The sequence below is a fragment of the Zootoca vivipara genome, chromosome 14, assembly GCF_965207765.1.
Source record: "Zootoca vivipara chromosome 14, rZooViv2.hap1.1, whole genome shotgun sequence".
In the NCBI taxonomy this organism is placed as follows: Eukaryota; Metazoa; Chordata; class Lepidosauria; order Squamata; family Lacertidae; genus Zootoca; species Zootoca vivipara.
Window position 1 is genome coordinate 43299980 of NC_142597.1, and position 26659 is coordinate 43326638.

General features: G+C 49.9%; 2 protein-coding genes and 1 non-coding gene across 6 annotated transcripts in view; all 3 read right to left on the bottom strand.

The window, feature by feature from the left end:
• The window catches only part of ALDH3A2 (aldehyde dehydrogenase 3 family member A2), a 34641-nt gene extending 30794 nt beyond the window's left edge, over positions 1-3847 (bottom strand). Inside the window, exon 1 of one of the 2 annotated variants that reach the window (XM_088657768.1) lies at positions 3743-3847. The gene's annotated coding sequence lies outside the window, so the exon portion shown is untranslated. The remainder of the gene's footprint in view (positions 1-3742) is intronic. The other variant, XM_035138916.3, reaches the window with a different exon arrangement.
• Positions 3848-5113: 1266 nt separating this feature from the next.
• TRNAG-GCC (transfer RNA glycine (anticodon GCC)) lies at positions 5114-5184 on the bottom strand. Its single transcript has one exon. It is a non-coding gene; the product is annotated as a tRNA-Gly (tRNA).
• A 2979-nt stretch (positions 5185-8163) lies between these two features.
• Positions 8164-26659, bottom strand: part of ULK2 (unc-51 like autophagy activating kinase 2) — a 74638-nt gene continuing 56142 nt past the window's right edge. For all 3 annotated transcript variants that reach the window (XM_035138909.3, XM_035138910.3, XM_060268347.2), the window contains 13 exons: positions 24772-24909; positions 23815-23960; positions 21262-21342; positions 18359-18651; positions 17493-17704; positions 15756-15865; positions 14749-14901; positions 13971-14179; positions 13127-13305; positions 12703-12821; positions 12016-12173; positions 10487-10622; positions 8164-10301 (listed from right to left, as the gene is read on the bottom strand). In XM_035138909.3, the coding sequence (XP_034994800.3) occupies positions 10234-10301; positions 10487-10622; positions 12016-12173; positions 12703-12821; positions 13127-13305; positions 13971-14179; positions 14749-14901; positions 15756-15865; positions 17493-17704; positions 18359-18651; positions 21262-21342; positions 23815-23960; positions 24772-24909 (2002 nt within the window). In that variant the 3' untranslated portion in view covers positions 8164-10233. The remainder of the gene's footprint in view (positions 10302-10486; positions 10623-12015; positions 12174-12702; positions 12822-13126; positions 13306-13970; positions 14180-14748; positions 14902-15755; positions 15866-17492; positions 17705-18358; positions 18652-21261; positions 21343-23814; positions 23961-24771; positions 24910-26659) is intronic.

A 26659-nucleotide genomic window follows, 5' to 3' on the forward strand; every position in this document is an offset into this window, starting at 1 on the left:
GGAAAAGACCCTGATGTTGGGAAAGATTGAGGGCACTAGGAGAAGGGGACGACAGAGGACAAGATGGTTGGACAGTGTTCTCGAAGCTACGAACATGAGTTTGACCAAACTGCGGGAGGCAGTGCAAGACAGGAGCGCCTGGCGTGCTATGGTCCATGGGGTCACGAAGAGTCGGACACGACTAAACGACTAAACAACAACAACAAAGCCCCATTGGACAGAGGGGGATTTACTTCCCAGTAAAGCGACCTAGGATTGGGTTGAACTGCATACCTCTCCTCAGGCTCAGGAGGCAAATCACACCCACGCCGCAAAAAAGCCAGCGTAAACCTAGCTATGTCTACTCGGGGTGTAAATCCTCTTGAATTAAACAGGGGAGGGGTTGATAGCTCCCAGGTAAGTGGGATTACGATTGTCAAATATACCTTCCCTGGGTAAATGAAAGGTAAAAGTTGCCACCTTCTATTCTCCCACTTTGCTCCTGGGGCTCCAACAGCAACCAGACAGGTAGATATCCACCAGGTTAAGCTTTCCCACTATGCCATGTCAGGCAAAGTTTTACCCAATTTTGAGGGCTGTGAAAAGTAGGTGAGCAGAGATTGGAATAGAAGGTGTCAGTTGTAAGAGGGGACAGCCCAGAGGGAACCCTAAACACCCCCCAAAAAGAGAGAGAATATAACCAACAGGAAAATGTCTAGGGTTCAAATGCATATCTTTACGACGGTGCACCGACTGGGCAAAATCCACCAGGGTTGGTTTTCCTCCTGCAGAAATGGTGCTGTGGGGAGAAGCCACACCTGTTGAACTGCGGCCTGTGTTGTGGGTGTTCAGGGCAGTTTTTACCCGCACAAACAAAAGTTGGCTTCACAGGCCTGTAATTTACGCAGGCTTAGAAGCACCCCCTCCCTTTTGCTTTACCAATTGCGTTAAAATTTAAGTCACGTTCTCATAGGGGGAATCGCAGGTCTGTGTTGTCAGGGCTAGATGTTGAAATAAACAGTTAAAGCATTCTGAAAGCAGAATAATCATCTGAATCGGCGGGTCATAATCAGAGTAAGCAGGTTCTCCTGACAATACCGTTTGAACGCCCTTTTTGTACATCTCTTCACGTGTAAAAGCAAGTGACCTCTGTATAGGCATCAATACTTTATGCCCCACACCCACCAAATTAAAAATATAATCACCCCCAACTAATGGGTGACCAATGTGGTAAATATCCATGGTCAAAGGTAACAAACAGCCAGATAAAGTGGTGGTTGGCAGATCGGGAACGCCAAGATGATTATCGGTTGTCTGATTAGACTCGCTAACCTTTCCTCGCATGATTGGCACGTGCCAATTTTGGTATCCAGCAAGGGAAAAAACACACACCGGATCATCACAGCTACATATGTTTAGCTGCTTCTTTCTACCAAACTTTGCAATTTATATATTCCCTATCTTTAACACTTTGAATTTCTCGTATTAATGGAAGCGCTCAAAGGGGCTTCTATGAAGCATTGTGGCTCCATGTATCCATTGTTGCCTTCCTTCTGGGGTTGGCGCCAGCCTTCTGCCGGAGACCAGCCTGTCTGGGGAAGCCATGTGGGCCCCGATCCTTCACAAATCATTCACCAGCTGCACTGTCTGCCGCTTTATTGCGGGGAGGGGTGGGGGAGCAGCCTGACAGACGCACACTTTTACTCTTTCAAGTGCTTCGGAACTTGTGGCAATTTTCAGTACCCCAGGACAATATTCTGAAAATTTATTTTTAAAGCCATTTTAAGAAATGCAAACTATCCATGTAGCTTCACAGGTAAAACCGAAAGCTGCAGGGAAGAAACAGCACAATACTGTATAAAACGTCACCCACCCACTACACTGGTCCACAGAAAGCAACCAAAATACTATGCTCAAAAGGCTGCAGGGATATACGAGCATCTCATGTAAGTGAGCCAAGCCACACAGGAGGAAGGCAAACCTCTGTTCTTCAACAAAGTTGCTAGCCATTTTGCTGCTGGGAGTAGAGCAATGGGAAGAGGCTGTGGCCCTCCAGATGCTGTTAGAATCCAGCTTCCACCCAGTGCCCCCCCCACAATTTGGGGGTGGTGGGGGTCTGGCGAGGTCTGGGGTGTAAACCCTACGCTCCAGAAACAGAACCAGTTCAGATCCTGAGGATGCAGCAAAACTAAGGGTAGCAGCTGATCTTTGCAAGCCTAAAGGTAAAGGGACCCCTGACCATTAGGTCCAGTCGTGACCGACTCTGGGGTTGCGCGCTCATCTCGCATTATTGGCCGAGGGAGCCGGCGTACAGCTTCCAGGCCATGTGGCCAGCATGACAAAGCCACTTCTGGCGAACCAGAGCAGCACATGGAAACGCTGTTTACCTTCCCGCTGTAGCGGTTCCTATTTATCTACTTGCATTTTGACGTGCTTTCAAACTGCTAGGTTGGCAGGAGCTGGGACCGAGCAACGGGAGCTCACCCTGTTGCAGGGATTCGAACCACCAACCTTCTGATCAGCAAGCCCTAGGCTCAGTGGTTTAACCCACAGCGCCACCTGGGTCCCTTGCGTTACAGCAAGCCTACTCACAAGTAAATCTTGAGGAGTTCTGTGGGGCTTACCATGGGCCTAGCCAGGATTTTTGTTAGGGGAGCAGAACCCCTGTTTGCTATGTATTTTTATTTATTTATATTTATTGGGGGGGCAGCTGCCCCCTGCCCACCCCTTGGCTATGCAGCCTTCTTCCCCCCCAAAGGCCCACTTACTAGCACACTCCTGGGCCTGTTTACTCAAGAGTAACTGTCAGTGGGTACAATAGGGCTCAAAGCCAAATAAGTGCAGGAGCACATTTCCAGCGAAGGCAGTGGGGTGCTTGCTTTTGAGAAAGAATAGACTGGGCATCCACTGAGACAATTCCAGCTCAGTACTGCCTGCGCTGACTGGTAGCAGCTCTTCCAGCATTCCAGTCCGAGCTGGAGATGCCAGGGATTGAAACTGGCCAGGGCAGATGCTCAACCACTGCGTTACAGCCCTTCCTCTACAAATAAAACAAGATTCCAGTCCTCATGGGTGAATTAAACAGGAACACAGGAAGCTGCCTTAAGCTGAGTCGGATCATTGGTCCATCTAGCTCCATACTGCCCACACTGGCTGGCAGCAGCTGCCCAGGGTTTCAGGCAGGGACACATGCCCAGCCTGACCCAATTGAACCCGGGGCCTTTTGCATGCAAAGCAGGTGCTCTGCTGAGCTGTGACCCATTCTCCAATGTTGCCCAACTCACACCTCCCATCAGAACCAGCCAGCATGCCCAATAGGAAGGGACGACGACGGGAGTTGTGACCCAGCCATTTCTGGAAGGCCCAACCTTGGCATAAGAAACATCCTTGTTTCTTCACATGGCAACTCTCTCTCTCTTTCTTGGCTCTGAGCTTTGGCCTTCTAAACAAAAACAAAGTCAACAGAAATCTCTTCCGACCCAAGGTTCCTCTCTCGAATCCGCCCTCCCTTTATATTTTGATTTTTTCTTCTTCAAAAAACAAACCCAAAACCCAGCTTTGCTAAGTGGAAAGAATTTTCCACCCAGGCAACCGCTGCAAGAAAGATAAATCTGACGATTCCCCCTTAAATCACACTTCCTCGCCCTTGCAAAACTACCCACAAACCACACAAACACAAACACTTTTCCTGCTTTTTCCAGGCTTCATAAAAAAAACACAATAAACCCTTAATTTAACGTTTGCAGAGAGAGATGAAGGTTACCTGTCACGCAGCAGCTATTTTTAAGGGCTCAGCTCCGTAGAAAACAGACCTAGATTTCTCCACCCCTGACACCAGCCTTGGAAGAAAAACCTCAGCCCGCCCACTGCAGGAAATTTGGATGGGAGCCCAGGACTGACATCTGTACCGTATTCTCATTAAAACAGCATGCATGGGAAAAAAGAAAAACAGAATGAGGGCAACTCGTTTTCTCCCCACAGTGCCAAAGGGTTTGAGCCTCCTCCACTGTTTGACGGGGGAAATGGGTACAAGTGGTTTGTATGTTAGGTGAGGGAGGTTTCTGCCATGTTCCTCCTAAAGTTAAGGGGACAGCCAAATCCCCACACCTCAAGAGAGGTGACATGATAGGTGTTTATAAAATTATGTCCAGCCTTGGAGGAAGTGGATTAAGTTTCTTCTTCCTCTCTCGTAACGCTAGAACATGTGGGACCCAAGGAAGCTGAATGTTGGGAATTTCAGGGCAGAGAAAAGAAAGTCATTCTCCACACGGTTAAACTGCGGAACTCACTGCCACAAGGTGCAGCGATGGCCACTAGCCCCAGATGGCTTTAAGAGAGAATTAGACTGATTGGTGGAGGATAAAGACCTATCTTTCAATGGATACTAGTCATGTTCTTCCTCCAGAAACAGACACAGCGATGCTTTTGAATACAGTACTAGTTGTTTCCGAGCACAATTCTAAGTGTTGGTGCTGACCTTTAAAGACCTAAATGGCCTTGGTCCAGTATACCTGAAGGAGAGTCTCCACCTCCATCATTCTGCCCGGACACTGAGGTCCAGCACCGAGAGGGCCTTCTGGCAGTTCCCTCGTTGCGAGAAGCCAAGTTGCAGCGAACTAGGCAGAGGGCCTTCTCGGTGGTGGCGCCTGCCCTGTGGAACGCCCTCCCAACAGATGTCAAAGAGGAAAACAACTACCAGACTTTTAGAAGACATCTGAAGGCAGCCCTGTTCAGGGAGGCTTTTAATGTTTGATAGATTGCTTTGTTTTATTTTTCTGTTGGAAGCTGCCCAGAGTGGCTGGGGAAACCCAGCCAGATGGGAGGGGTATAAATAATAAATTGATGTAGTTGTTGTTGTTGTTGTTGTTGTTGTAAAACAACAGGAGGGGAGAGGGCTCTTCTGCTCAGGTCCTAGTTCGGCACTCTAACCACTACACCAGACCGGCCCCATTATCCATTTCCCACTTGGTCTGTGCTGGAGTGTTCCCCCCTCTGCAATGACATAAATGCCACAGCCTGAATTAGGAAGCTTTTTACTGAGTCAGACCACTGCTCCATCTAGGCCAGTATTGCCTACACTGGCTGGCAGCAGCAGCAGCAGCTCTCCAGGGTTTCGGACAGGGAGCCTTTCCCCTGGAGATGCCGGGGATCGAACCTGGGACCTTCTGCATGGCAAGCAGATGCTCTGCCACTGAGCCACAGTCCTTTAGTCCTGTTTAATGTACAAATATCGCAAGACCGAAGCAGACTTTGCCTGATTCCTTAAAGTGAGTGTTGCTTGCTCAGTCAGAGTAAAAGGAACTCAAATCCACAAGCGCCTGGCACCTCGAAATAAGGTTTTTGGGTACTCCATATTATTCGTACTCATGGCTGTGAATCTGCCCCCTCCATTCTGACAAAGCTGTTTCATATTGCTTGTTACTGTAAGAACAAGTGTTGAATAAGGGACTGGAAGCTACCTTAATTCTCATGTGGCCCTTCAGACTCCTTTGCCTGGCCCCCGGTGTTTTCCCTAGGCTGCGGTTAAGCCCTGCTCCACATCAGCCTTACCAGTGCCTGGCAAAAAGGAGTCATTGTACTGTGGGCGCTGCCTCTGGCCAAACTTGAGCTGCAACTTATCTCTGCACTTTGGAGCCAAGAATTCCTAGGGGCAGCAAAGGCACCTAACACTCTTCTGCTCTCACCCGATCAAAGGAGGGCGAGCACTTAAAAGGACTCTGCCACAATGAAATTCCTTTGTCACTTATATTGGATCCGGCTTAAGGTACAGAGGGATTTCAGTAAGGCAAACCAACTCTCCCAGTCAGGTCCAGCAAACATTGAGAAATGCTCCCCCACCTTTGGGCAGGAGGTGCCTTTAAGGCTTTGGGATTCATCTACTGCCAGAATCGTTTCCCACAAAGGTGTGATTTCAAAACCAGCTCGAGTTGCCAATTTCGCTTTGCTCTGTTTGTGGTCAACTCCTCCTTTCCACCCTTCAGCCACCGTTTATAGTTTCCAGCCAAATAATCCCACAGGCAGGATTGCCAACTGTGCTGGGTATTAAGATAGTGCTCTTAATACTCTACATTAGGAGTAGAGATCCTTTCTCAAGCTCAAAGGTCAGATCTCCTAAATGGGCAATCTTCCAGGGATAAGATTATAGATCATGGTTCCCTGAAACCGACAATCATTGGGAGCTGCCCTTTATCACAAACCTACAGCTCGTCCTCTAAAAATACAAGCTTCTAGTCCTCATGGTTGGGAATGAAGGGGTGATTTAGTTAGAAACACACATTGTTCCATGTAGCACAGTGTCAGCTGCACTGGCCAGTAGTGGCTCTCCAGGGGTCAGGCAAGAAGCCCTGCCTGGAGATGCAGCTGGGATCAAATCTGGCACCTTCTGCATGCGCAGCAACAGTCCCAGCCGTGCTGCCACAGCCTCACTGCCGCGTCAGAGAAAGTATGCCTCTGCACAATGCTGGAATCTGCTGCGCTCAAGCTAAATGGACCACTCCCCTGATTCAGCAGGGAAATTCCCGTGTTCTACTGCCTCAAGAGGCGGCATTGGCACATAAAGGCTGCTCCGCATCTCTGCACATGCGCCACCGACCCTCGAGATGGCAGGCATCAATTTTGCTTGCCCAGCTATAAGAGGGAACAAGGGAGCAAAAGGAAGGCGGCTTGCTGGCGCCACCTTGTGGAGCGCCAGAGGGCCAATTTCCATTAACACTCAGTGCACCGAGAAACAAGAGGCATATTGCAAGGGGTCCACCTCGCTGGAGAGGTGTGCTGGTGCAACTCTGCATGCTTCCATGCACGCAGCTGCACGGCGCCCTTTGCAGGATGTCCGAGTTCATTCATATCACAAGGGAGATGCAGGGGAGATATTTTCTCCCCAATCCTTTTAAAACTGGAGAAGTCAAGAAATGAACCTGGGACCCCTCTGCAATTAAAGCAATTGTTCTATAACTGAGCCACGCACACCCCAATTTTTTTTTACCACCCTGCCTCAACTCAAAATCTGGGAGGTGGGGAATCAACCTGCCCTGGGCAGGATTGCACTCCCCTAGTAGGAGCAAAATTGCAGCTTGGGGGTGGTTCCAGGAGTCAACAGTAGATGGCCTGGCCACTGTACTCCCAAGCTCTGCCAACTTGCAGCAGCCAGTCTCCTTGCTGGAGTTCCCTTCAGATCTCAAGTAATTCATTTTTAAAAAGCGACGTTGTTTGCCAGTTCTTAAAGCATTAAAAGACCCAGGCCCCAAATACCCGAAAGACTGCCTCCTTCCCTACATGGACCCTTCTGGGTGTTAACATTGACCCAGGGTGTGTGTGTGTGTGTGTGTGTGCCCTGGGAGAGGGTGCTCCTTGTGGCGTGTCCTGCATGGTGTAAACGCTGGCTTCCGACAGCAGAGATGTACATTCTCGGGACCCCCACCTTAATTCTGTGTTTTAAAGTTTTTAATAGTGTGTTTTGATGTTGCAACCGGCTCTGGGACCTTAGGGCGAAGGGTCAGTAAATCATCATCTGCAACCGAGCACCTCTCCGCTCCATAAGCAATAGTTCTGACTGACCACTCACCCGTCCACAATGGGATTCAAATCTGAAGGCGTATTCCTGGAACTGGAGTTCACTCCAGCACCTTTGCTCCCTCCTCTGACAGGAAAGAGCTGTGGCGTAGTGGCAAGGCGAATTACTTTGCATGCAGAAGGTCCCAGGTTCAATCCCTGGGAGAGATGCACTCCCTGAAACCCTGGAGCGCTGCTGCCAGCCAGTGTAAGCAATATCGAGCTAGATGGTCTGATACTGCAATACATGTTAACTGGACGGAATAATGGTTTTAACGGTCATCGCTTTTAGAATGTTTTAATTGTTTTCACTTTGCTTTTAAATTGTTTCTCTGTTCACCTCCCTGGGAAGGGAGAATGTAAATTCAATAAATAATAACGGTAATAACTTCTAAGAAAACAACCTTCTAAATAACAATAATTTGTTCTCAAACTACTAATTTCAGGGTTGCCAGGGACAGAACTTCAGCCATCAAATGGGCCTGGCTAAACGGCACATATTTTAAGTTTCTTAATTCCAGTGGGTCTACTCTTGAGTAAAACCTGACCAGCACCCTATGTTCTTGACAGCACTGCACTGGGTTCATTATGTTAGTGACTGCAAAGTCTTAAAAGTGTCAAGCTGTACCATAAAAACACTTCTGAGTATCAGTTTATTTTTTGTTTTTTTTAACCTTAATATACATTTATACAGGCCATAATAAAAATTATGCAACAGGATTTTGTTTTTGTTTCAGTTATTACGCTACGGGGAGTCAAGAATAAATGCATGCAGTTACAAAGAAGAGGTAGTAGAAACACAGTATTAAAGACCTAAAAATACAAATGTTGTATAAATTAAAAAGAAAAAAAAACTTTCAAATTAACTGCTGGAATTTCTCATACAGATAAATAAGGTAAACAGTACATTACATTGTCAAACCAAAGAAAATAAAAACAAGGGTGGGGGGAAAGGAGACCCACCCATACACACACATACGCGGTCATCAGTTCATGGAAACAGATGGTGTCTGAATGTCAACGACCTCCCTGCCAAGAAGGCCTGGCCAGTACAAAATTAAGGTTCCAAATGATTTTGTTTTGAAGAATGGGGTGTATTCAAGTGTCCAAGTGATGATAATCTACATATTTTTTTAAAACAACAACAAGCCAACTCTCAAAATGAAGAGGGGTCATTTCCAGAGAAACTAAGTTGCCTAGATAATGAATTCACAAAAGCCACCTGAAGGCATGTCTGAAGGGGGGGGGGGAGCAGCTGTAGGAAGTGTCGAAGTGTCCTCAAAAGTCACTCAGAAACCACCCTGATTTTTTTAATGCTCTTCTGCTACTGTAAGGGGAGGAAAGTCTACACCACAACACCACGCAGAGTCCCAACACTGCGTGTGTCAGAGAACCCTTTATGCAGTTTTAAAGGAGCAGACTGAAACTGCAGCACGTCTCTTCTGATATTAAGGGGGGGGGGAGGAGAGACAGGATTAAGGGGATACCTACTGATAAATACAGGCAGTAAACACACAAGTTCCACATGCTACAACAGAACTAAGCAACCAAACTTGTATAAATGGGGGGAAGTGGGGAAGAACAGCAAGCCAGCGGGGGCTTTGCAACGCCACCGAAATGCTCTGGAGTTGTGGCCAAGTTACTCAAGTATTAGACAAACGGGTATATAAAAAAAGGGAAAAAGTCCTCCTGAAGACAGGTATGTACAACTTTGCCTGAAAGTTTCCTAAGACGCTACATTTGAAATTTTGGAAAGCGTTTTTTCTTTTCTGGATGATTTCAGGAAGGGCGGTGGTTCCCCCCCCCCTCAAAAAGCATACAGTGAAATCGAATGGTTTCCTCTAACCTGCTCCAGCAAAAGTTAGTTGTTGTGCCTTTTCTGCTTAAAAAAAAAAGTCCCCGTCCCCCCCAAAAAGAAGAGTATAGTTTTGTTTTGAGTAAATTAGTGCAATATAAAGTATTTTGGGCCAGGATATTCAGGAAGAAGACAAAACCACCAAGCTTTTATATCCACGATAACTTCTCAAACTGGTTTCAGGGATTCCAAATGGATCTCCCTCAAAGTAAAATAAAAAAGAAGATCCCCCCCCCTCGCCCAGGTCCATCATTTCTCCTCGTCTTTTTCCAAAAGGTGCTGTTTCTTCTTATGCCTGATGGGCTTGAAGAAGTGCTATTTACAAGACATGAGCTCAGGTCCAAATCTAGCATCAGCCTCAAAAGCTCCACAAGACACAGGCTTGCAGTTAACACTGTTCTCAGCTTCCTCCCAGAGTCTTGTTCCAAAAAGAAAACTCTTCCAGCCCTGTTGCTCCCTGAGCAGGAAGAGCCTGCGATTTTGGACCTTGCCCAAAGACGGGAAGTTCCATTCTTTGCTCCATCCTTTCATAAGAAATCATAATAATTACGCCAATTCGCCGTCCCCGACCGAGGCTTTGTGGAAAGGTTCTGCTGGAAATGGAAAGACGAGCCTTTTGAACCTGGCTGCTCAGTGAAAGATGGAGAGGGGTGCGCAAGATTTAAGTCATAAGGCAAGTCTCCTCCGAGATAGTTCAGGGTTTCTTCCCCTCTGCGAATCAACCATGTTTCTCTTTTCTCTTTGGTAGAAAACCCACAGAAATGTAAAAACCTGTCCTCCTGTTGCAACAGGGGCAAAGGTGGTAATTTGGCTGTAGTGGAACATCTGCCAAGTGGTCCCGGGCGACTTGCCTACTGTTCGTAAACAGCCACTGCGCTGCAGCAAAGGGCCGAGAGCCTGCGTTCAATACTCGCTTTATCTGAAAGCAAAGGAGAACGTGTTAAAAAGAGGTTGACACAGGTGAACCTGCAAGAAGCGCTTGTATTGAAACCTTAACAGGGGATTCTTTGGGATGCTGAGGCTCAGAGCAACATGGCTTGCTCCAGATTATCGGAAAGGAGCCACATCGCGAGGGGGACGCCCCACACCGCCAAACCGACTTACATTTGTTAATGTTTTCTATATCAACTGGGTCTTGTATTATCTTTGCCAGGCCTTCCAGCAACAGAGCCGCTTTGTGGTATCGGTATGCAATGTCTTCTGTCTGCTGAAACATCTCGTCCAGGGCAGCTGCCTGTACCTGAGACGGGTTGAAGAGACTGATCAAGCCCAGGGGCTAAGAAAAAGGGGGCACTCAAAGCAGTGACCTGCACGGAAGGCAACCTCCACCCACCGCAGGGACTGCAGGAAAGAGCCTGGTTTCATTCCTACTTCATGGCTGTTTAATGAAAGCCATCTGTCGAGTGGTAAAGGACATGACTGAGGTCCTGGGTTCTAATCCCACTCCTGTCAAGGGCAACTTTGTGCCCCTTTCTCAATCTCTCGGCTTAGCCTCTCTCCTCACAGTAGCTGCTGAGATGATACAATTGTGCCCGGGGGGGGGGGGGGAGAGCACACACTTGACATCATTGGTAGAAAGTAAGAACATTAGAAATGTTGGCCCGCAAGAAAAAAAACTGGGTGAGGGGAGAGAGCTCTTTTTTAATGGAAGAACTGGAACACTGGGAAAGCTTGTGTGAATTTTTATTTTGCAATGAGTGAACGCTCCTCCGCTTTGTTTGAAGCTCCTGCATCTTTTGGAAACCTCGGAACCTTTCTATTTTGCCCAAGACCACCAGGGAGTCTCTCCCTGAGCCTCCAACCATGTTACCCAGGGTACCATTACTAGAAAAGCTTCCCTCTCCCACAACTGGTATTGTGTGCGACACCCCAGAGAATTAAAACTAATGACTGTTTAAGTCTGACGAAATATTAGCCAGACAACATGCAGAAATGGCACCTTCTGTTAACTTCTGAGACATACAAAGAAGGCATTAACGAATGGAAAAAAGAAAGCCCAATTTAATTAATCCCGAGAGTGCCACCTAATTTGTTTGCGTGCCTCTTTCAATGGAAATGCCCCTCACTGCTTTTATGTTCCCCAGAAAGGCAAAGGCAAGGAGGGAGCCCACATGTGGCTTTTGAACATGACTGTGGCAAGATTCTCAGTGAGTGCCAGAAGCTCACTTATTCAGAATCCCGTTTCCCATGATAGTTGGTGACCTCTCTCTATATCCCACATCCACTGAGAGATTTGCTTGTGAATAAGGAGGCTGAGCCCTGGAGCTCTGAGGGGCAGAGACAGACAGGAACCCCCCCCCCCCAAAAAAAACCTCCTGAAAGTCCTCCTTATCTTTTACCCACAAGGGGATCAGATACAGGAGCCAAATGCAGCCCTCCAAGACACTCTTTATCTGGACCTGCCCTTTTGTCCCAGCCCTGCTTTGCATCCTCCTTCAGTGCTTTTGCAAGGCTGCAAAGTGTCTGATCATGCCTCTCACTGGCCTGGGTGGAGGCTAGAAGGGTGTGAGAGACAGCAAATGCAGAAACCAGCCTCCTGGACAAAGGTGACATGTGTTCACTGCTCCACCCACATTTGCCTCTGGCTCCGCCCACCACTTCTATATAGCCTTCTCCCCACCCACCCCCTTTACCATTTCCACAGCACAGCTGTAGATGAGCTTCTCGGCCGTGACGCTGTTGATTTCGTCGACGAACCTCTGCTTGTCCGAAAAGAACCGGTTCAGCTTTCCCGTCAGCTTCTTGCACATGGCGATGCAGAACTTGTACCTCTCGTTCAGGTTTTTTACCACTGCAGGGAAGAAAGCAGCTGTGAAATAGGGAGGGGGGCACTGGCCTGCTCCTGCCACATCCGGAATAGCAGGAAGGGCATATGCTGTCAGCCATTCAAAGCCCCTTGCGGCTGATGCCCTACAGACCTTGACAAGCTCCTGGGCCTGTTCATGGGGTCTGGGAAGCTTCCACCGCCACTTCTGGGTCCTAGCAGATTGCCTTCTACCGAGCCAGACCACTGGTCCATTGAGCTCAGAACTGCCCGCTCTGACTGGCACCAGCTCTCCCGAGTTTCAGGCAAGGATGCGTTCCTAGCCGTACCTGGAGATGCCACTGGGGACGGAACCTGGGACTTTCTGCATGAAAGGCAGCAGATACTCGACCTGTGAAAAGTCTCAGGTCCTGTCCCTTGCAGCATCTCTTGGCAGGGCTGGGAATGTCCTGCCACCTGGGATCCTGGAGTGCCTGCTGCTGGTTGATTGCAAACCCCACTGAGCTAGACGGATCAAGGGTCTGGGGCTCCGTGCCCTGGGGGCAGCCCCACACACCTTGCTTCACTGCGGTGGAGAGGTTCAGCTTCGCCGACTTGATCTGCGCTTTGGCTAGGTGCAAGGAGGATGCCAGCAACTGGGCAGCTTTCATGTACAGGACCAGCTGCTCAACTTGCCTGGAGAAAAGAGAAATGGGTGCCTTTTGTTAGGAGAGGAGCTGCCACTTCCCCAATACCCTTTGCAAGCATTAAAAAGCAAGGAAGAGAGAGAAAAGCAGCTTGGGCACTGGCCCATTGCATGTGGAGCGTGAAGAGACATCCTTGCGCAGCTCACCCTCAGAAGGTGAGCTCACCCTCAGAAGGACTACCCCCCCCCAAAAAAACCTTCATTGCTCATTGGCAACATGGAAAGACTTGGGCACACTGGCGCTGGGCAGCTCAACAAAGACCAGCCTCCCGGGGTCTGATGGGTGGGTACTTACCCCCAGTCTTTGCTCAGCTGGCTGATCTGATCCACTACCACACTCTCCTGGATCTGATAGACAGACACCGCCGAGGAGCAGAGCTCGGGGTTCCCGCTTCGGACAGCGGTCAGGTCCAGGACACACTCCGTGAAGGCCAGCATCAAGTTTAGGTGGCGCAGGGTGTCTGTGTGCTCCCTCTGCCAGGAGGGAAGAAGCAGAGAGAGCCCTGCTTAGCATCAAGAGTTAGCAGGCCACCACCGCCAAACAGCCCCTTCCCTAGAGTGCCACCCACTGGAGTGCCAAGGTCCCTCTCTCTTTACAAAGTTTTAAGGTGGGTGCTGAAAACCTTCCTGCCCCCCCCGCAAAAAAGTAAAAATAAAAATCTTAGAAGGCATTTAATGGCAAGGGTTGTAAGCTTTGGATCTTGTCTGACAATAGTTAAGTATTGGGGAGAAGTGTTACAACACACACACACACACACACACACACACACACCAGGCATGGGGAATCTACAGTCCTTCATCCCTGGCCACTGGTCATGCTGGCTGGGGCTGATGGGAGATGTAGTCCAACAAAGTCTAGAGGGCCACAGGCTCCCCCTGCCCTTGCCTTTAGGGATCCTCACTGTTACAACCTCCTTCAAAAGCATAAATGAATTTTATCTGTCAATATTATAAAACCTAAACTGCTTTAACAACGTACGTTTAATTTATTTAACAGGGATGGGACACCTGTGGTCTTCCAGCTGTAGCTGCAGCCCATCTCCAGTCATCCCTGACAGTTGACCCTGCAACACCTGGAGAAACCCCAGCCCCAATACATAGTAACATATACTCATTCTTAAGTTGCCGCTGTTCCTTACCTCCATCAAAGTCTCTTCCGGCAGTTCTGGCGCCTCAAAGGTGATAAACCCCTCTAAGCTGGGAGGTGAAGTGCCATAAGGCATGTACTTCAGGCACGGAGCCGCCTCTGCTCCGGGGGGAGAGGATCCCATGTAAACACCAGGAGGGGAGCCCATGAGGACCCGGCCGCTGGTAGAACACAGAGACCCTCCAGAGCTGTTGGAGCCGACTGGAAAGGTGGGGAGGGGAGAAAGAAACACACACACACTTGTTTCAGCCCAACGACTTTGGCTGAGTTCCAAGCTCCCTGCCCCAGGTGAAAATCAGCTGCAAATAAAGTAGGAGGTGCTGTGGTCCCTGCCAAAGCTCAGCATTATTCAGGGAACAGACATGTGGTGGCAACGATTTTCGCTCTCCACCCAACCACGAGTGTACTTTTTCTCAGAAGCCCTGGAGCAAATCAGTGTGTAAGTAAGGATGCTTGAGGGTCTTCCTGTGATTCAGTCAAGGGAGGAGTATTGAAAGGGCTGAAGCACTTCTGCAGACAGAAAGAAGGCTCCCCTATCTTTTGGGAGGGTTTGGGGCAGAAGTGAGGGGGTAGGGTTGCCAGAAAAAGCTCAACAACTTTGGCAAAACAACAACAACCACTTTTTTGTCCGGATTTTCACCTTTTGAAATATGGCGACCTTATTTTGGGGTAACAGTCACGAGATCCCCAACCAACTTCTCCTCACCTCCCACCTCCCTGTCTTGCTGCACAATCTGGCCCCAGCAACAGGCAACGTCTATGCCACTCACCAGATGTTGTCCGAGCTCTGAGGACCATGTGGGTGCAGGTTGGAGGGGTGGCGCTGTTCGGAGGGGACCCCACGGTAAACATCACGGCTCTCGAGCTCATGCCAGCTCCCATGGAGGGAGGAACTGCTGTGATACCACAGGCCCCCGGTGGAGCTGGGGGGAGGAAGAGACGGCACGTTAGTCCTCATGAGGACATGCCTCATGCACCATGTACAAGTACAGCTGGAGCCAAACACGGCCACTGGAAGGGCGGGGGCTAGAAGCATCCCTGAGTTCCCTGCCACCTCCCTGGTTATCTCCCATTACAGATCCCTCCTCAAAACCCACTTTTTCCTATGAGGTTTTTGGCTTAACCCAGGCAAGGCCAATGACCATCTGGTCAGGAGGCGGGGAGAGGAACAACTTTAATCTGGATCTGGGCAGCCCTACTAAAATTTGATGAAAATTTGATTTTCACTCTTGGGGGAAAAGGGAAAACATTTGCAAGCACAAAGGCCAACGGATAATCCATGCCTTCATGTTATTTATGTTTTCGATTCTGCCTGGCTATCAGTCACGCAGTGGCCATAAAGTTTGGGGGCAATTTGAATATGAAGCTTTTGTGGGCTGGTGAATTTGTGGCACTCTCTTCATCTGGCAGGGGTGTGTGTGTGTGTGTGTGTGTAAATACACATATCATATGTACATATGAAAAACGATCACACAAATGTTAAAATGTGAGCACCTATAATAAAAAAAACACACAATGAAAACAGCCCCATTAAAACGGGAGTCATGGGGAGAGTGATCAAGGGAATGACCAGGTAAACAGGTGTGCCTTCAGAAGCCAGCAGAATGCCAGCACAGGTGGGGGCCTCTTGCATTCCAGGAGGGAGTGCATGTATGCATACACTCAATATGTACCCTCACAGGCTTCTTATTCTTTCTCTCTCACGCATGCAGCATTCTTCCCCCATTTCTCCCCCGCCTTCCAACCTACCAAGAGCTCCAGCCACCAGCTGCCTTACCTGTATCCATTGGCCGCTCAGTGTTAAGGCTGTCTGTGCTGCCCTGACAGAGCTGGCCTCCGAGAGCTGCTTTTGCTTGCTGATCCGACAGCTTGCCGGTGCTCACGGACCTAAGCAGAAAGAGAGCACAATGCGCTTGGGAAATGGCAACATCCAGTGGGGCAGGGGAGAAGTGGCAATGCCTGGGCTGGGGAAGGAGGTGTGTGACTTGCTTCTCCTGGCTTTAGTGTGCGGCTGGCCTCAAGACTGTGGCGCGAGTTCAAGTTTCCTCAATGTGTGCCAGGCCTGCATGAGCTGTGATCCACCATGCCAAATGCCCAGTCCTGGCCCCATTGTGGCCATAATAGGGAGGAGCCCATTGCAGATCGCTTCCACTTTGTGCCGGTCTGATGTAAACTAAAACAGAGGGTGGGGTGTGCTGGTTTCAGGAAGCCATTCCCCACAATGCAGTGCTGTGGTTAAGTCAGATAGTGTGTACATCCAGCCTGGGGGGTTGGGAGGGGGCAAGCAGAGCACAGCAGGGGAAAGTGCTCTCAAAAGAGCTGTTTAAAGATCCACTTCAGGGGGCGGGGAAGACCTAGTAGAACTAGGGGGAAAGAAAGAAAACCAACTGTACAACAAATCAAAATGAGGCTTGGGGTCGTTTGTAATTTACACCCATCTTCATCTAGTAGGTGTTTGCAGGCAGGGAGAAACAAACATGGATTTGCAAGTCCAAAATGCAAAACAAGGGGCAACTTTTGAGTGCTGGAGAGGGAGAAGCCGCACCAGGAAATGAGGCTTATATTTACACACACTGACAAACCAGATCCACATGCTGTGGTCTAAACCACACACTGCAGAGATCGTGTTCCGCTGGGACCTTTTCCTGGGCAAGCCCAATGAAACAACCAGGTGCTTCCGTTCCATTTCCACAGTGGCTTCTGAAGGAGGAAGAGAGCTGCACTGAAAACTTAACCCTAGTGCTCTGGGGTGGCATAAATTCAGTGCTTTGCTAAGGCCTCTCTTATAGCATCAGCAGAACCAGAGCTGTTTTGTCAGCCAAGGAAATAGGACCCAGTCTGCATCATTTGTATATGCCACAAACAGGCAAGAGGAGAGCAAGAACAGGTAAAAGGGGCCTGCTGCGTTCCTTGGTAAAGGTAAGGTGTGAAATGGGTGGTTTTTTCTTCTGCTCCATAGCTCTGCCTCTACAGTGATCCTTGGCATGGGTTTTGGGGCATGAAGGGACTTGAAGAGTGCCACCCCACCTTTTTTCCTGCAGGCAATGGATTTTTAAAATTAACCTAATTTACTTGGAAACCCACACTGTTGTATAAAAATAGCACAAGGAGGTATATGGGATTAAAAAAACCCACAGTCATTTCAATAGAAACAATTTTAAAATCTCAAAGGCTTAAGTAAAAGTTGGTTGGGCAAATAATCTCCAGTTTGAAAAGGCCTGCCTGGATAAGGCAGGGATGTTGTTTTTTACCCATCTAAAATGGAGCAGGGACAGCTCCTGGCAACCCTCTTCTATTAGCAAGTATTTCAGGGCCTGCCACAGTGAACGGTCGACCTGTGGAAAAGGCCAGCCAAAAGTTTGGGGCAAGTGGGACCACCAAAAGTGGCCCCTCAGAACACCTCAGTGACTGAGGTGCAGCATAAGGGGGTGGGGGACAGAGGTTAAGGCACTCTGGGGCCACGTTGTTTAGGGCACAGTGTTTGGGGAGGGAGGGTGGAGGCTGCAGCTGCTACCTGCCAAACAGAGTCTTGCCACGATGCTGCTGGTGCTGTTCAGCTGCCTGCCTGTCGCTTCCCTGCGTCGAATGGAAGTGGGGGAACGTTCTCGCCTCGCCCACATCCTTTGCCTGCTGCAGTAGTGGGGTGTCCAATGGTCCCTGGCGGCTGACCAGGCCCACCAAGTTGGAGGAGGCTTGAGTTTTGGGGATCTTGAAAGGAGCAGTTGTCTAGAAGAGCAAATAAAACAAAATAGAAGTGAGTCTCACAGGGTTTTGTTCCCATCTGGCTTTATCATTTTGAGGCAGCTGAGGCTTAAGAAGACCAGGAGCAGCCTCCCTCTCTTCCTGGAGTCACACACCCCACCCCCACATGCCATTCAAGTCTCTGGTTTCAAGTCAGGGATGGGGAAATGGCGGCCCATCAGGCGTTAATTCCAACTGCCAGTGATGACGACAGCTAGCTGATAGCAGCGGGACTTCCGTTTCCTCAACTCCCACCATTCCCCCCAAATCTGCTCTGGAGGGTCCCCCAGAACCCTGGAGCTGGTTTTGAGGTGCCTGGAGAGGAGGTTCCATTGTTCAAATCGAAGCCCCTTGTGCGAGGAGAGCTGCATTGCATACAGCCCTTGGGAGTCCAACAATGAGTTTGGCTATGACTTAAAAAACTGATGAGTCAACAACAGATGTCAATTTAAGCACAGTTAAGCAATGGTGCCAGGGAATCTCATGCAAGCAGATGCCTGGGTGGGGTGGGGGAGATAAATTCCTTGGAGACAACACATGATCCTTAACCTGCTCCCAATTTCTCTGAGGGAGCCAGGATTTCTACACTGGTCCAGAGCCTATGAATCTTGTCCCTGTGGAAGAGGTCCCAATGCCCACCTTTGTGGGAGAGCCAATGATTGTCGGCAGGGGAGTTTTGAAGAGCCAGTCTGAGCTCCGGGGTGACGATCCTGCGTGCTTCGTGGGTGACGTCCCCAGGCTGACCGGCCGGGCTGGCTGTGGAGAGTGGCTGTAGCTGTACCCCGCGTAGGATGGGCAGACAGGGTCAGAGTGCTGCTTCCGGAGCTTCTGCTTGTTCTGGTAAATGTCCGTCAGGGTTGCTGGGCTGCTCTGAAGACGGGCACCTGCCATCAGGAGGGACTGCGGAGACTGGGACTGTGGTGCCGGGGAGCCTGGGGGAAGAGGAGGAAGTGGGAAAAGGCCATCTGGATGGGATTCAAAGTTCCCAGCAGAGTCCTCCCTCTGAAGAGATGAAGGCAAGAGGAAATACTTCTTCACCCAGCCCTGGATGCATGATCAAGCCAGGGGCCCATCTACACCAGCATCCTGTTCTAACGGCAGCAAAGCAGATGCCCCAGTGGGAAGCCCATAAGCAAGGCAGAAAGTTTCTCCCCACTTGTGATCCTCAGCAACTGACATTCAGACAAAGGTAACCAATTTTTTTTTGGGGGGGGCATAGCTCAGTCAAAGAGCACATCTGCCTTGCACACAGAAAGCCCCAGACTAAGGGGTCAACCAGGTTTGCCACCCACATAGCTACAATTCCCAGCACCCTTAAAAAATGTACTTCCCTGAAAGGATCCTGGGAACTGTGTGTTCTACATGTATGGTTTGAATGTGATTTTGCATGGAGTTCAACTGGGCATTACTCAGAATAGACCCACTGAAATTAATGAACAGGACTGAGTTAGGTCCATTAACTTCAACAGGTCTACTTTGAGTAAAACACTGTGCCAGTATATTGTACCCCTGAAAATTGTTCGCCCTCAGAACACTCCCACGAGGCAGGCTGTCACCACTATTCTAAAGAGGTAAAGTTGAGCCCACTGCCTCCGATTTAAAGCACATTTACACCACTTTAACTGCTATGGGTTCCCTCCTCACAAAGCGTACAATTGCCAGCACCTTTAACAAACTACAGCTTCCAAGATCTTTTGGGAGAAGCCACGTGCTTCCAACGAATGGAGCAGATGTCACTTTGGGTGGTATTCAACTACCCACTGAAATTAATGAACATGACTAAGCTACACCCACTGATTTCAAGGGGTCGACACTGAGCAGAAATTAGTTGAATGCCACCCTTTGCTTTCTTCTTTATGGCCTTTCACAATGACAGATACCACATTATTTGTTGTACCCAGAGTCCAAAATTTATTTAAAAAGTCATGGCTCCCAACCAAAGATTCACCACTGTCTGTCAACCCGAAGGCCTTTTGCGCATGCGGAGAGCAGGGCAGATCCACTTGGGTTGAGTGGATGGAAAGCTTTTCCTTTGTCATCAGAAGTCACAAAGGACTGAAAGCCTGGGAAAGGGGGTGGGGAGTAGGAAGCTTACAATTCAGCGCTTTCATAATCCACTAGAGAGAGGGGGGGAGAGAGAGGGAGCAGAGCCTACAGTAGAACATCAAAGCTGGGGGGGGGGGAGGACGACTGAGGACGCAGGGAAGGTCGGCTGGGGTCACAGGCTGGCTGCTTGTCCTCCATCTTGGGAGGGAGCTGTACTTGAACAGTGCTACACACACACACACACCCCACACAAAAGGCAAGTGCTTGGCAGGCAATCGCTCTGCGCGTGTGCAATTGTGCCCACCCGTCCGAACAAAGAGAGCCACGGAAGCTGACCCAACAAAGACCTGTGTGTAGGACCATCCACAAAGCTAAATTGGGAGAGGATTAAAACCAACCCTGCTGTTCTTAATAGGTTAAACTTCAGTTTGTTGGCTCTGCAGCAGAACTTTCAACATAAAGCTCCAGGGCAGAGTTTTCCTGCTGCATCAGGTGAGCCCCAGAGGGTGTTGGGGCTTGCTTCTCGGAGGGCTGGGCTAGTCTTGCTTTAACCAAGACCGGGGTCTGATTCACACATATACACATGATGTTTTTGCTTCTTCTACTGTTCAGCTTCAGAAGGCAAGTGAGGAGGAACCCCCTACCTGGCCGCTCTGACCCCTAATTAAATAAAATAAGTTACAGGTAGGTAGCCGTGTTGGTCTGCTGCAGTCAAAACAAAACAAAAAAATCCTTCCAGTAGTACCTTAGAGACCAACTAAGTTTGTCATAGGTATGAGCTTTCGTGTGCATCTGAAGAAGTGTGCATGCACACGAAAGCTCATACCTATGACAAACTTAGTTGGTCTCTAAGGTGCTATTGGAAGGATTTTTTATTTTGTTTTAAATAAAATAAATAACCCATGTGAGAGAGCATGCAGATGTGAGCGCCCCCCTATGGCAGCATCAAATGGTACAGTCCAGGGAAGCATCACCAAGAGCTGCTTCAGTCCCCAAGAGGCCTTGGTGGAGAGACTCAACCTCGTCTCCCATCTGTAAAATGGGAACGTGAGAGACCAGCTAAATGGGGCTACTAGGAAGAGAAGCAAAAAACACCTTACAAGGGAAATCCTATTAAACTGCACCATCAGGCTCATGCACAGAGACTCCTTCATCTGTGATGTTTGTATAACCAGAACACAGTGCTCCCAAATCTATAGAGGAGAGCTCATCTCCGCCAGTCTTTCAACCAACTGCTTTGCGCCCAAGAGCTTCTTTGGTAAGCTACCCAGAAACCTTTGCAACGTAGGGTTCTTGGAACGGGGCTAACAGTTGCCCAGGATGTGCATGTCCGGGCGGCAGGCAAGGCTGTGCCTTAAGACTGGGGTTGCGTTCCGGCGCTTTGTGATGCTCTTAGGCTGCTGTAAAGCGCTAGGGAGATTGTTCTCTGAAATATGAAGCAGTGTATATAAATGACATAAAATAAGCAAGTGAACCAGGGATGAGATGCTGCTCACCTGAGGAGTTCCGGCTCCGGGAGTCGTGCCCTTGCAGCTGCCCACAACAGCAGTGCCCAAGTTGCTCAGGGATGGTGCCAACTATTGGAGAAGGGAAGGGCACGTACCATTAATATTTTCCAGAAAAATAAAACAAGGCAGCATTTGATCAAACAAATACACCACAGGTGCCCTTGATCAGCAGCTGCTCCTTTAAAAACACCTCATTGTGATTTATAAACAAGATCTCTGAGGCACAGCTTTCTGGACAGTAGCTTCCGTCTCGACTTTTCTGTGTTCCCCTTCCCTCTGACCCCAATGCTTACGGTCCCCACTGCCTCCCCCCCACCCCAAAAATCACATGAGCTGCAACTTCCAAGATGATGCTTCGCGCATTGAGTCTCGGGTCCATGAAAGCTGACGGCAAACTTATTTTTATTAGTTGGAGTCTCTGTGATTGTTTTCACTACAATCTCATTGCTCTGTTTCACACTCCCCAGCTCAGAGCTAAAATGAAAGGGTGCTGAGGAGGAGGAGGTTGTCAATGCAGTCACAGGAGACTTCAAATGTCTTTACCCTGGCTTGCATCTGCATCAGAACTATTTAACTGTGTATATGTATGGAATTATTTTTAAATGTTTGCATTGGGCTGTACTCACCGTTACTCCTACTCAGAGCAGACCCACTCATGGGCGTACCCAGCGCGGGGCAGAGGGGGGCAGCTGCCCCCGAAGCAAAAAAACAGCTGAGAGGCGCAGCGCGGCGGCCCCAGGCTCGCGCTCCCCGCGCTCCTCCGGAGCTCCGCGTGGGGAGCGGGAGCCTGGGGCTGCCTCCTCCTCTGAACAGCTGGGAGGCGCAGAGGAGGTGGGCCCAGACTCCCGCTCCCTGCGCGAAGCTCCGGAGGTGCGGTGGTCGAGGCGCAGCTCGTAGTTGGGCAGGATGTTACTGCGGCTGTTGACATTGTTGAGGGCCATCTGGGCTGAGGGCAGGCAGGCTTGGCCCCCGGGCCATCCGCCGGTCATGGGGAAGAGCGCGCTGATGTACAGCCTCTTCTTGCCTGCACCCAGCAGGGGAGAGAGCAAGAGCCAGCCCGTGAGCACCAACAAGGCCGCCTGGGCGCCCCCGGCAGGGCACGGGCTGGGCAGGCCATGGTGTGCGGCTGGCATGAGGTCAGGGGCAGCGGCGGCGAGGGCACCAGAGCTGGCTCATCCATGGCGCTGCCCGGCGTCGGTGCTGCAGTGAGCGAGCGAGCCAGCTGAGGCGGGGGGACGGGAGGAGGAGGGAGAGCGGGGAGGGGAGGGGGAGGGAGCTGATGTCAGCGCGGAGCCGGCATTAGTCCAGGGCTGGGGAGGGGTGTTGCAATGAGAACCCACCGTGGCGCCACGTCCCGGCACAAAGGAGTGGGGATGGGGACGAGGGCAAGCAGCTAGGCAAGGGAGGTAGAGGCAGAGGAGGTGGTGGAGGAAGGAGAGGGGAAGGGGGGCCACAGGAGGAGGTGTGGGAAAAGAAGGGGGTGATGGAGACAGGCAGGGGAGGCGATGGAGAAGAGAGGGGTGGAGGACAGGGGATATGGAAACTATTTGGGATGGTGGAGAGGAGAGAGGGAGAGAGACAGGAAAGGAAGGACAGGGTGCTGGTGGAGAGCAGGGAAAGTGGGCAGGGTGATGGAGGGATGGGGAAGTCAGGTGAAGGAAGCGGGGAGCCCAGGTGTGCGTGTCTGGGTGCGGGGAAGAGATGGAGGAGCAGAAGACATCCAGGGATGGGTGGCTGAAGAGGGTTGGGTGGCTAGAGGCGCTCAGGGGTGGGAGGTATAGATTGGGAAGGAAGGATCAGAATAGAAATCAAAGCGGGATGGATGGATGCGCTGGGAGGCGCGGAGGAGGCAGCCACAGGCTCACGCTCCCTGTGCGCCTCCGGAGCTTCCTGCTCCTGGGCCCGCCTCTTCTGAACAGCCGAAAGGCACGACCCACGTAGCCCTGCCCACGTTCCCACTTTGTGGCCCCCCCGCCCCTTGCCCCTACGTTTTGATCCTGGGTATGCACCTGGACCCACTGAAATTCATTAATGCTGTTACATTAAGTTTACTTGTAGCAAAACTTCAACAACCCAGTTTTTAATATAGGAAACTAATTGTTTTATAGATGGAACTGTCTTTTGTTTTCACACACACTCATTTCGTAATTACAACTGGCCTCATTTCTCTTATAACCAGATAGTTATATCCTTGTAACCTGCCCATGGAGTTTACAGGGAAGGCCAGGTAAGACCTCCAACCAACAAATCAATTTGTGCTGTGCAAAACTAGCTGCATCCTGTACCCCAGTGTGGAGATGGGGTTTCATCCCTGGCATAGCGCCTGTGGGGGCCTGAAGCATTTCAAGCTTGCCCCCGATTATTACAGAGATCAGACCCTTCCCCCCTTGAGCAGTAGTGAGCTATTTGCTGAGCACAAGATCTGGCTATCAAGTGCAGACAAAAGCAGTCTCTGAGAGTCCTAAAGGCAGAATGTATTTAAGCAACCACCTCTTTTTGTGCTAAACTGCACCTTTCAAGAGTCTCTGCTGATGTGCTTACCAAGCGGTGAAGGGGAGTACGGACGGGAAGATCCCGTGGACAGCCTGCGCCCAACGCCCTGCGCATAATCGGCTGGCACTGGGGAACACGAGCCAGTCTTCAGGAAGCCCATGGGGCTGGTGTTTGACCGCCTCACCACAGCGGATCTGGAAACAAAACCCAAAAGGAGACTTGTGTCCAGTTTCAGGGAGATATGTTTGCAATATGTACACCTCTTTACTCTGGGTCTTTTGACACCCTAAGTCAGGCATGTTATACCTGCGGCCCTCCAGATGTTTTGGCCTACAACTCCCATGATCCCTAGCTAGCAGGACCAGTGGTTGGGGAAGATGGGAATTGTAGTCCAAAACATCTGGAGGGCCGCAGGTTTGACATGCCTGCCCTAAGGCAACCTTTGCCAACCTGGTGATGAGCGGGCAAGAAATCAAAGCAGCAGCAGCAGCAGCAGCAGCAGCAGCAGCAGCCAGCCTGTCACTAACAATCTTTAACAGAGATACATTCCCAACCCGACCCCAGAATGTTCAGCTTTTGTTTGAACAATGGCAACAGTGGCTTCCCAGCCCTTCTTCAAACATTAAACAACTTCAAAGATATTTGACTATTTAGATACGTTTCATATCATCAACAGTTAGGATGCTCCCACCAAATATCCTGCTGGGTCTTGTAGAGTTCCAATGTGCCCATCAAGTTAGGTAAACATACCGTATGTTTAAAGCATATTTAGAGCACATGTAATCCACTGATAACTGTAGTGTATCCCTCACAGACTGACAACCTCCAGCACCCGGGGTTGGGGGCAGGGTTGTGTGTCATTGTGTATGCTACAATGGCCTTATAGTCATGTAACCCAAATCACATAAATAAACAATGTATGTTTTTTTAAAAATTACCTGCAAGACATCTTCCTTTGGTGAGGGTGGGCAAAGCAAATATGAAAAAAATATAAAGTCCTCTTACCTTGGCGACCCATGGGGATTTGACACGGGGCTGGCAGCCGAGGTCAGGTTCTGCTCGATGCGCTGGTAATTGCGTAGCTGAGTGGGAACTGGGATGGGTGCCGTCTCACTGCGAGGGGAGACAGACGGCTGGCACTGCCTGAAGGTGGGAGGGAAGGAGAGGGGGAATGAGGGGTGGCAGACGAGCCGCTTTTCAATCTGCACCATTGTCCAGAGTTAACGTGGGTCTTCGGGGGAGAGGCAAATGAACAAGGGCCCGGGTTTCCCGGCAGGGTCTACATGTGCACCAAATAGTTGCGGTTTGTGGACAGCAGCAAACAAGTCTCTGCTAATGAGCTGGAGTGCAAACCAGCAGGGACTGGAGACTTGACTGGAAAAATCAATCATTTAACTCGGAGGAAAGCAGGTCAGCTGCACACTGGGCCCCTCCCCTCCTTCCCGCAGGCAGGCATGCGAGCAGAGAGGCTGGAGGACGCTCTCTCCCCACCCACTTCTAATGTTTCAAAACAAAGTCATTCTAGGAAAATCCACTGTGGGGAGAGAACAGGAAGTTCAGGAGCAAGGATGGCTGGCCTGTGTTGCGTTGTGTTTGTTCAAGGCTCAAAAAGGCAGGCGATACGGTGAACGGTTTGGAGCAAGAAAACAGCTTATGTAACTAGTCAATAAACCAGCCAAAGATTATCACCTAAGCATGTTGTTGTGTGGGTTCATGCGTGGTTCATGCGCTCCTGCTGCAAACTTCTCAGCCAGAGTTGATGCTGGCCTCTTGAGAACAGCTCAGCTAAACACAGTCCAAGATTTGCTTGGGAATGAACCACACAGTGGCAGCCGCTGCCCACGCTCTGAAGTGGATGCCTGAAGTTCAGTAGCTTAGATTTGTGCCAAAACGTTTTGGGGAAAGGTATATGTGGGGGAAGGCCTACAGGTTCAAACTGTGCAGCCCACGCTGGGGCGAACTGCATATCAGAAGAGAGCCTGGTTACTGGATCAGGCCAAAGGGGGCCCATCGAGTCCAGCTCTCTGTTCTCACAGTGGCCAAACAGAAGCCCCCAGTCAACAGCCCACAAACAGGACCTGAGTGAAACAGTTCACTATCTCCACACTTGTGATTCCTAGGAACTGGTATTCAGAGGCATAATGGATGAAGAACATAGCAATTGTGATTACTAGCCATTGGTAGTCTTCTCCTCCTTTTAAAGCCCTCCAAGTTGATAGCCATCACAACCTTTTGTGAGAGCAAACACCATACAGTAGTTTAATTATGCACTGTTTGAAGAAATCCTCCATTTAGTCTGCCCTTGCAGCCTTAGTTCTTCAAACTATGGGAGACAGTTAACCCAAACTATCTGTTCAGACCTGTTCAGTTAACTAAATCTGTTTTCTGTGAGGGAGAGTCCATAGTCTCGAAATGTTCGGTGAATAATGCATCATTTGCAGTCTCCTACATTTTTGCATGTTATCTCATAACATTTTTCTTATGTTAATTTTATTAGCCTTATAACTGTGGTAGTGTATGGGTTGTTAGAGGAAGGGTAGTACCGCAGGTGAGGGACACATCCTCCTCCTTCTGGGGTCGTCTGTGCATCTTTAGTCCCCACACTGCACACACCTCTCACCTGCGGCTCCCGGAAGTTGTCAGCATGTGACAGCAGCCACATGCCAGGGGAATGTGGTGGGGAAACCAGAAGCTGTACACAGTATTTGAAGTGTGGCATCACCAGACATTTGCAGGGAGTCTTTAGGATGTTGGCAGCTTCATTTCCAATCTTTCCCCTAATGTGAGCTTGACACCAAGAGCAGAGTCCATACTAAATGTGTCCCCAAACTCTCCTCCTCCAAAGGGACAGCAGGCATTCAAGCAGATTTCAGCTAAGCCCCTCAGCTTCAAC